We start from the raw sequence: 10932 nt of genomic DNA, 5'->3' as shown, positions 1-10932 counted from the left end.
AATAGACGAGCGCTATAGCCCGAATAAAGACCAGGCTATAGGTGTTTTATAACACACCACATGCCCATGTTATATTGTTATACAGTTTTTAATGTGTTTTGATATTTTGCACCGCAACAATCCATTGTGACAAGTTTACTGGGCGATGTACAGCGGTTTCAGTTGTACGTAGTACCACTTTCTTTCAAAAAATATTCTAAGCATACCTAGCGACATCCTTAGTTGCATTTTAATCTTTTCCGTCGATGAGCTGTTCAAGTTCCTACCCTGTTGGAATGTTGGAAAATGTTGTAAAATATGTTTTAGAGAATGTGTCATCACCTATCCCGGACGCACATCACGTTCCAGTCACCCGCCATTGTTGCAAAGCTGCAGACGACACTACGGTCACGTGACCAGGCAATTTTCCAAATTTGGTCAGAACTATTTCCCTAGGGAAATAGCTTTTCAAAAAATACCCTCTGACATCACTTTTTTCGATCCGGTGGGGACTAGACGTATCTATTTTCTCGTTACGTGACGTATTCTGGCGAATCATGACACGGAATGAGCATGTGGCGTGTTATAAATATATAATTTGAGTTTGCGATGCATGAATTGCTGTTGGCTGAATTACCAAATTAGGAAAGATTCCTTGTACAGATACTAATATTGCGCCTACCAGACAGAATGGCTTACAGTGCTCTTTGCCTATCATTTTATTTTTGTGTGATGTGGACATTGAAAGCGGTAGACGCATATTGGTGCCTTACAGTAGGAGAAAGTTGAGTTCAGTAAGCTTATAAGCCTTACAGCAGGAGAACGTTGAGTTCTGTACTTGATAGTCGAATTAATATTGCATAAAAACTTGAAGGTCAGTGTGAACCAAGTACACAGTCTGCAATAGGTTAAGACGCACAGTTGACCCGATTTTGGATCTGTAGGGGTGTGTGTGACTGTATGTGTGTGTGTGTGTGTGTGTGGGGGGGGTGATACATATAATACAGCTTTCCATGTGCTGGATCTGGTCAGCACTTTCGCTTGACGTTCTTGTCCGGTCCCACGACGCTTTGACATTTTCCAACACGGTTATTCTTGGTTGTAATATTGTGATAATTTATAAGAAGAAATTTGTCATCACCAGGTAGTACGCCGATTTTTAATGAGCTTTCTAACACGCTATCTTTTTGTTCTTATAACTTTCCAAAAATTGTGGGTATCTACCTTTCACATGACACAAGCACCCGAAAAAACAAAAACAAACCATGCTCTGGGGTCATGACTTGATCGATAGGGGGCGCAATTTGCGTGGCTGGGGTACAGCAGTTCATCTTTTATGAAAAATGGTCAAAGAGTAGGATTTTAAGGCTTAAAGACATCTGGAATGATAACAGAAATGACTGGTTTGAACAATGGGAAATAATTGCAAAAGTTAGAGGACGTACAAACAGACATGTACAAAGAGGAAATTAAGACAGAGTATGAAACACTCCTCAATTCTATTCCAGATTCCTGGAAACAAATCATCACTTCAAACATCCAACATGAAGAAAACTATGATATTTTAGACTTGGAGAATTATGATCTGACAAAAAGCAACGTCAAAACCAAGCCACTTTATTGGAAATTAGTTGATAAGAAATGCATGCAGTCAAAGGACAAATTGGTCAAAAATGGGCTGAGAATCTAACTCTCACTGACAGTTACAAAACTACTTTATTCAGCCGTCTTAATTCAACAGGAATTGTCAGCAATACAGTAAATGATTTAAATTGGAAGATTTTCCATCGAGGCCTAGTCACAGGAAGCTTGGCCAAAACTTTGAATTTAAGTGATGGGAAATGCCATATTTGTGGCCAAGAAAAAACACTGGAACACATCTTATTTAAGTGTAAATATGTAAAAGAAATCTGGCAGAAATGTATTTCTTTCTTTGTCAGAGAACACAACTTCGCTAAAAATATCAATTTCAATATCAAAAGATTAGCAATTGCAGGAATCAAAAATGATAATAACGCAACATCTGACATTATATACTGTATTACTTCTTTTGTAAAATACAGAGTTTGGAATATTCGAAATTCGGTTACTCTTGATGGGATTAAAGTTTCCCTTCAATCCTATGTTATCTAATTAAATGTTATCTTTCCTCATGGATGAATACATTATATTTTGCTTATAAGATGATGAACAAAGTTTGGGACTTTATCACAAAGTTTTCAAGCCTTGTAAGACTTGAAGAAGGATGCATCCTGAATGCATTTATATTATCTTTTCAGTTAAATGACTGATTCTTTTCCAGACAAGTTGCATTGTAATTTTGACACATTGACAGCTATGTAGATTTGTTTTTTATTTGCCACTTTGTTGGAATAAATGTATCTTTTACAACAATAAAAGGTAGTTCAATCTCCTTAACGGTGAATGCCATCACACTGCAGTTGTCTGTATCAAAATAGGAGCTGGTGTTGTAAAATCAAATCTGATCTACGGTGGAGCTTACAACCAACAGCTTGATGTGTTCGCTTCAGTTATTGAAAGCATTATGATACCGACCCCAAATAAAATTCGACCTTAATGTCAGGTCTTTACAAATTGGTTGAGACATCCAGAGTTGTTGAAGCAGGTTCTTGAATGAAAACTTAATGATCGGGAGACAGATAATATCAACCAGCTGCAAGAACAAGAGGCGGCAGAACCCGGTGAAGTAACTCTGAACCAACAGCAGGACCAATTCTACAGTCAAAGGATATTCAGCGGTGCACAGAAGGGAGGGAGGGAGATGCATGACAGAAGGAGAGACAAGAGTAAATTGCTTTCATTTACCCTGTAATAGGCAATGTGACAAAATATTAATGTGGTGTACTTGGATAACACTATAGTCTTGCTGCTGGTTAAACGCTTTTTCAGCTGGCAATCACATCTCAGAGAATGGAAATGTCGGGAGATGGGGCTCAAACAACAAAGCAAGGTCCCTAACACCAAAGGTCACCAAGAATTCTGGGACTTTTCCAGCAATTTTCAAGGACCTTTTGTGGTCTAGATATCATTTTTACAATACAGCGATCTTGTAATTTTTGATAATTGTGGGTAGATTACCAATTTTCCAGGATTCATGTTCAAGGCAGTTTTAAATTGAAGGCCTTCGGAGTGTACAGACTGCAATTACCTCATGGACTGGTGAAGATGGGTCAGTGCACTATTTGGCAACTTTTTAAATATTTTAATGAGGCAAGTTATATGTTGTTCTGGTCTATGAATACAAAGAACTGACATTCCCTGACACATCACATGCTGAAAAATTGTACAGCATAGTTGACAATTGAGCTCTAGCTGTTGTCAACAATGATATTGGGCATACATGTATCATTGATATGAATGCCAGGTATTGTATATTCCCTTTGAGGCACTTTTCCAACAGTACTAGAAACTGTATCAAAAATAACAGCCAGTGCACTACCTCCCATCTCAGAGAACAAATTAGGACAAAAAAATGCAATTTCAATGTGACATACAGTACAACTTCCCTATATGTAAGTCACTCTGATAGTTCTGCATCTCACATTTTTCATTGAGGCACATTCAAAGAGTCTCACATTTTTCATTGAGGCACATTCAAAGCAGAGGTCATCAGCAATACTTATTACTCAGAAAAATCTTTCCTTAGATGATAACATGTGATTTTTGTCCACAAGGCCAGAGAAAAAAAAATTTCTGTTCATCGGATGTTTTGGACCAAGGTTTAGGAGCAGTGAGCGAAAATTTTTTTTGATGGCCAATTAATAGTCATGGCGTACTGACCATGACAAAACGGAGAAATTTAAGCCAAAAATTGACCCAGTTTGTGTTGTGATTTGCAAAACTCTGTGGCAACGTATTGACAGAGCTTAGTGAAGACACATTGGAAGTCTCATTCAAAATCCCACATGCGCGAGAAAACATGACGAAGTGTAGGGCGCCATCAGTGGCGGTATTAAAGTATCTGCAATGCAGTAGTATGAATTTGCCGAAAATCAAAAAAAATTTCCAAATTGGGCAAAGTAGAAGTGGCGATTCAAATGGACATTTTATTTTTTCTTTCTGGCCTTATTGCAATTGAAAGTGCCACTGTAAATGACTTATAAACACCTAAAGAGACCAAAGAATGCATTGAGATAGACATCAGGGTTGAGTGTGTATAGATAAAACGTGTTTGTGAATGTGTAAACAAAAACCAATGACACCCATGTAACATTTTGAGCATTTTATTTCATCATCCTTGTATATCTAACACTAATTTTGAAATTGTAAAACGATCATATCAACATATTTACAGTAATAAACATCTCTGGAGCTAAATCTAGTTTTAAAAAATCCCAAATTTTGAGATTCCCCCCCAAAACCTTTTTGAAATATGACCACCCAAAAACCCTGTCTCTTCATGCAGTCATGGCATTGCTTGCATAGAATTTCTTTCCTTGGTGATTAAGACTTACCTGGATTTGGCATAAAATAATTTGCATGACCTATTAATATTGTATGACCCAATGAAATAACACGGCTATGTACAAATGTTAGCATGCCAGGAATGGATACGGCAGCGTCTTTGGATGGTAATATTTTGGTCACGGCAAATGACTGTTTACAACATAAATCAGAACTAGCACTAGATACACAAGAACAATTGAACTTCTGTTTTTCAAAAGCTGCCTTAACAACTAAAGTTTATTACTGTTTCATTATTTTTTTTCAACATTTTTTCTCTTTCTTTAGTTCAGTCTTTGCTCCTGAATTTTGTTTCCTGAAAGTTACTGAAATGGTCAATATCTGGAACATCCATTAAGCCAAACCGTAAATACTGACTTCAACAGCATTTCACTATCATCACAAAAATTTCGCCACAGAATTTTTGCATTATTTCTGGCTTAACTTGAAAAATTTTCACATCCCTGCCTCACAACAAGAAATTAGTATCTTCTCTGCTACCAAAGTACATTGCAAACAGGTTTGGGCAGTATACGTCCATATCGACAAGTTCTCTTTTCCTTTCTTGTTTCTGATAGGACACGTTTGCCCTTTCACCCTCTACCAAGAACAACACTTTTACAATAGTCCATGAATTCACATTTGAAATACTAGAGTCCATCACTTTTTGCTTTGAAACCAAACGACAATTTTGGTCTTGCTTTCTTTTTGTTGAGAATCATTTCTTGTTCTTGTTTGATTCGTCTTTTTTGCTCTTTCTCAAAAGCTAGTCTCTCCTCTTCCATTTTGCGCTGAGCCTCAACCATTTGTAAGCGCTCTTCCGCCTTGAGGAGAAAAGAGAGTGAAGACACATACGTGAAATACTCAGATTTTCACTTCACATGGACGACCGTCAACTTCATGGTAGTATGTGACAGGGAATACATTGCACAACAATTACTGTTTTCACAATAGATCACGAAGAGCACCAATGTTGTTCAAACGCAGTCTGTGAATTTATCTCACCTGAAACTTTGCTCAAAATTCAAAACATTCCAGATCTGACACTACAGTTAACAATTTGGTGAAATCATGGGATAGCATCACCGAGTATAGCAATTCTTTTGTAAAATTGAGAATCAAGGCAACATCCGGGTATATAGTCAATGAAAATAAGACAACCATTGGGGTGTGATATTATTTCCTTCCATTTTCCTTTCCAAACTGCAGCAGCAAAATTATTTACACAACTTGGCAAGCAGGTCTGAACAATTTATCTAGGTAGCCACTGAGGATTATACATTACGGAATCTAGCAAACCAGAACTTTTCGCAGCATTTCGTGGCATTTTTCTCTTGGCAGCTGTTTTCTTCTATGTGTCATCAATTTCCTGTGTGTATACAGACTTCACAGCGGCGAGGGAAATTTTTAGTTAAATTCAAGAAAGAATCACATGTAAAAAATATTTCATGCCATTCCTACCTAGTACAATAAAGACGGAGTTGTTAATAAGGTGTTTCCCTTGAACACGCTTAAAACAAAAAGCAGTTAAGTGGACACCTTGCTGAAAGTGAATATTAACATGGCGTTTGTGAAAGACAAATTGAACAGAAATTTCCATAGTATGAACGAAACAAAAGTCAAACACACATCAACAGCCACAACACGCACGCTTTTTTGTCTTTTCTCTCCATGGAACCTCATACAAAGCATCCATCAGTACAAACAGATGGCACCCTGCTAAGAGGACAAATGCTGCTCTTACCAGCTTCCTCTGTGCTTCCTCGATTTTGCGTTGATTTTCCTCCATTATTTTCTCGAGCTGCTCCCTTTTTTTACGTTCCTCCTCCTGGAAAAAGAAACAAAGTTAGAATGTTATCACAGGGGAATTCACTTGAGGGGACAGTTCTTCACGTACCAGAGAAAAATAAACATTAGCTAACAGTACTTATACTCAATTATTACGCATCACACTTACGCAAAGCAACATACTGAAAAAGGAAATTACTGGCCTACAAGTACACAATAACTAGAGTGCAAATATAATAATTCATCTCCTTACCGTCATACGTTACCTGCGTGATATTCAGCATGATATTATATTACATTGGTACTGTACCAAACAGAACCACTTTCAGTTCAATACACTGAAAGTATAAATACCTTCAGTAAATGCTTGGGCCTTCCTGGCATCCAACAGAGAGAGCGAACTCCTTTCCCTTCTTTAGTCAAATCCACACATACAGCATCTTCAACACAGCTACAGCTTACTTCTTCATTATTTTATCGTCCCTTCACTGTTTATTTTCCTACTTTATTATTGTCTATGCAGCAGTTATGTTCCTTGCCTACCAATGTGAAAGCGCATGTCCTACCGGCTCGCGCAGAACATGCTATATTCCATACTGCTGTGATTGTCTTTGATCCAAAAACGTTCTATTTTTAGTAGTCAATGTTCGGGACTGAAAAGTGCAATTTCTTGCTAATATCTTTTACTGGAAAGAAAAGTTAACGTGACTTGCCAAAAAAATGTCAAAGGCTTTCCTTATGCAGCCTGGTCTGCTCCTATTGAAATCTAAGGAGAAAATTGTTGCAGATTGTTGGCAAAACCACCAATCTCCCCTGAACTTGGATGGCATTAGCTGGTCTCCACCAAATCAGTAATTTAGAAACCGGTGTACTCCAAACGATGTTTTCATATGGGGAGTGTAATTAACCATTCGCTCCTATCATTAATGCAGTGTTCTGCAGGGCATATAACTACACCTCCATATTGAAACTTGAAAGGCACAACACATTTTTAATTGTCGTTTCACAGATAATGTAGGATTATCTTGAAGTTTCGAAACTTCAAACACGCAAAGTCCATGTCAAGCCACTCTAAATCCATTACAGTGCTGTAAAAAGAGGACGCAGCAACACTATGCACTAAGAAGCAACTGGTTTTAGCACAGTTCAAGTAACCATAGGTTCAGACTTAAGTCTAAACATCAGTATGTGACAATTGCTGTAGAGCTTGTTGGGCAGATTACAAAGGGATCCATGGAGGACACCAGTTAAATTATCCAAACTGTCATGAATTTTGCCAGTTTATATTTTCTCTCTTGATAAATGGGTTTGGTGCTTGAGACCAGCTGCTACCTCCAAGATGCAACTCTGGCAAATCTTTGCTTTCAAAAAACACAATTCAGCGAGCTACAGTATGCCCTGTGACAAGTACACCCTTACTGCACATTCATCTGTTCAAAAAAGTTCCTTACAATAGAAGAAACTGCATAGATTATTTCCTCCATGATGAAGTTGAACAGTTCAAAAAGGTCAGAGTTTATGGTGTCACCCCATCAAAAGTTCTTGAGAAAAGAACATTCTTTGTCAGAATAAAATGCTAGCACTATTCCTGCCCTAACTTCAACACAAAAATTTGCCAGAGTTGCTGCAAAACCCATTGAAAATATTCTTTACCTCTTTGGCACGTTGAGCAGCCAACTCCTCCTGTCTTTGTCTCTCAAGCTCTTCCAGCATTTGTTTTTCCATAATTCTTTTTGCCTCCTCCACACGACGCAGAACTTCTGCCTCGATGTCGTCTTTGCGTTTTTCAAGCTCTTCCTCCACACGTTTTGCAACCATTTCCTCCACCCTTTTGGCAACTTCCTCTTCTATCAGCTTGGCTTCCATTTCTTGCTGTCGTCTGTAACATTTGTAAGGAAATAACATTTCAAATTCCATTAAGGATAGAATTTGTGACAATTGTTGCTCTGTGGCAGTGCCCCTGCTTCTGTTGTGTCAGCTGTTGTTGCACTGTCCTAGGGGATTCAATTCCTACAGGAAGTAAATATGCAGGAATTTTGCACAGCAGATATGCTGTGTGCAGAAACTTGTCACATGGGCAGTAAACATTCCCTTACATTATGGAAATGTCACAACAGTATTGCTTCCTTGTCATAGGCAATTGCATCTACACCATCTGAATAGTGGACAGTGGTACTTTGGGCTGAAAAATGACACTTTAATGACTACAACTGAAATTTTTGTTCAAATTCACGGCCATCTTGCCACACAAGATGAGATTTTGTCAAATGTAACATGTTAAACAGTCATTTTCAGTTTACTATGTCAGCTGTTTGGTTGACATGGAAGGACTTGCTTATAATCACAAAGCAAGATTTTGGTAAAATTCCATTAAGTATGGGAAGATTCACAGTCTGTGTGACCATTTCTCCACACAGCAGATCTACAGTACAAAGTTTTTGCATATTTTGACTTGGGAATTGTCGCCCTTTATGCAGTTGCAACAACCACCAACATGACATTAGCCAACACACAGCCATGGGGTTACAATTGTTGCAGCCTGCAACGAAACAGTCGTAATAGCCTTGGATATTCCCAATTAGATGGTGAGCACCATGCATCATGGCTTTTCTGTGATGCCAATTGGAAAATATCCCTAAAACGTTGATAGCGGCTTCTCCCGACTGTTTCAACCCTTGTATCAGCCCTGGTCACACTGACCCCCTCGTACCTTTCCTTCGGTATATGGAGAAAAACATGCATCATTATCTGGAAAATACATTGTCAGTTTTGTTTGATGCTCATAGGACTTTGAAGGGCTTTAGTGGAAGCTAGTGACACCAGGATTGTAGCATGTGCCATTAATTTCCATGGTCTAAAGGAAGCTGCACTGCATTCTTGTACAAGGCCAATGCACCACTAACGCTCATGTGTTAGGCCATGGTGCACACATACACTTTGCTTATCAAAACGGCTCAAATTATTGAATATTGCAGCACGGTCTCTCGGACCGTGATTGAAGCAAGCAGATTTTCTCTGAACTGTCATAAATTCTCCTAGGCAAGTTGCATGATGCATTTAAAGTCGTCATATGACAGGAAAAGTGTGACGACACGAGGGCGAAGTGACTACAGCATCAGGGTCCAGATGACCACAGCCAGTGACAAGAGGGTGTGAATTACTGGGGTAGGTGACCTGCTCCCTTGATAGCAAATAGGTCGAGGTGCGAGATAAAAAACAATTTCTCGTCTTTTTTTTTGTAAATTGATTTTTTTTTATTTCTATGGGCCAACACCCTGCCGCAAATAAAGCTAAAAAAAATCAAAATTTCTACATGATGGGTCGAAAGGTGAAACAGAAGCTCACGTAACTTTGTTTACATCGCAAAAAACCGAGGGGCGATTAGTCTTCAAGGTCAGCAACATCACACTGAAAATTCAAAAATTAACACTACATCTTTTGGTAAACCCTCCCTTCCAACAAAATTTCAGTTGTGTTGATTTGCTGAAGTTAACTGCCCGATTACATTAATCATTTCGAAAAAATGGGAGGATACCGACAATTTTGGCTAAAGTAGCGTTCCTTGCACAATTCGACGCCATATTGTTTCTGAAAATTTATGACTTCTAACAGTACAGGCTTGGCTTGAATTGTAACGACTTACATCCTCCTTTGTCGCTCAATTTCCGCTCTTTTTTCTTCCTCTTCGCGTCTCTGTTTCTCTTCCTGTGCATTTCTTCGACTCACGTCTCGTCCGAAAATATCTAGCATTGGAGACGGGCTTCGCGAGGGCGACTTTGTACGTCGTCGATCACGATCTCGCGATCTGTAGGATCTCTCTCTTGAGCGGGACCGTGACTTTGTGCGTTTTCTGTCCCTTTCTCTCGATCTGGAACGATGGTATCTGTGCTTGTTTCGGTGTTTCCTCTTTGGAGAACCGCTTCTGCTTCTTGATCTGGGCATCTTCATAAACAAATTTCGATAATACGAGCAACTTATGGAATTATCTGCCCCACACCGCGCAACGAATACCGCCTGAGTGTCAGAGATTCCAAACAGCTTTATCTGTGCTGAGCTGCAAGAATATTGAATAAACAACGTCACGGAAAATTTTAGCATCCCAGAATGCACTTGTCCAGCATGATATCACGCTCTGACCTTTCACACACAATACTAATGACATATGAACCGATACTCACGTAGCACTTCCGTTCTTTGTTTCGAAAAATCGTCTTTAAAAAGAAAATTTATAGACTTTGAATTTAAACGACAAGCTTGTTACGTATATCAATAAATAAAAACCCCACAAGAATGAATAGAGCAAAGCTGTCTGGATGCACCCTCTACGGTGGGAATTTCTTCACTTTTGTTTTATTTAATCTTCTCACAGTTCTGAGAGAATAGCGAGGGGATGCTTCAAGACTTGAAAGTGAGATTTATAGGTCTATGAAAACTCTGTTTCACATGAGGTATAACCTAAACGTTGTGAATGTCCTTATGACTTACGCATTATCCCTACAAGAATATATATGCCCGCAACTTCTGTTTGATTCTGTCAATGTTTAATATGTTGGGCATAAAACAACGATTTATATCTCATCCGAGGTCTCTCGCAAAAAACATGGCGACACACTATTTTCTCCTACTATATTTACCCCTCTAAATTTTTACACTTAATTTTTTCAAGCCAATGAAAAAAAAATTGACTGGTGAGATCAGAAA

The 10932-nt window shown here is 38.6% G+C and overlaps 1 protein-coding gene across 1 annotated transcript; it reads right to left on the bottom strand.

Moving 5' to 3' along the window:
- Nucleotides 1-4207: 4207 nt before the first annotated feature.
- On the bottom strand, nucleotides 4208-10319 carry LOC139119105 (arginine and glutamate-rich protein 1-like). Its single transcript, XM_070682742.1, has 4 exons — nucleotides 9875-10319; nucleotides 7885-8110; nucleotides 6188-6271; nucleotides 4208-5267 (listed from the first exon to the last, which is right to left on the bottom strand). The coding sequence occupies exons 1-4, from the start codon at nucleotides 10177-10179 to the stop codon at nucleotides 5094-5096; spliced, it is 789 nt and encodes a 262-aa protein (XP_070538843.1). The 5' UTR covers nucleotides 10180-10319; the 3' UTR covers nucleotides 4208-5093.
- Between the last annotated feature and the right edge of the window lie 613 nt (nucleotides 10320-10932).

This window comes from Ptychodera flava, chromosome 19, assembly GCF_041260155.1.
Source record: "Ptychodera flava strain L36383 chromosome 19, AS_Pfla_20210202, whole genome shotgun sequence".
NCBI classification, from domain to species: domain Eukaryota; kingdom Metazoa; phylum Hemichordata; class Enteropneusta; family Ptychoderidae; genus Ptychodera; species Ptychodera flava.
This window is presented reverse-complemented; position numbering and strand designations above follow the sequence as displayed.

Bases quoted from the DNA above. Each gene is read 5' to 3' on its own strand.
- LOC139119105 (XM_070682742.1), bottom strand. From the start codon at position 10,179: ATGAAGATGCCCAGATCAAGAAGCAGAAGCGGTTCTCCAAAGAGGAAA. The intron at 8,111-9,874 runs GTAAGTCGTTAC...CAAATGTTACAG, and splicing joins ATTGAGCGACAAAGGAGGAT to ACGACAGCAAGAAATGGAAG. The intron at 6,272-7,884 runs GTAAAGAATATT...TTCTTTTTCCAG, and splicing joins CTGCTCAACGTGCCAAAGAG to GAGGAGGAACGTAAAAAAAG.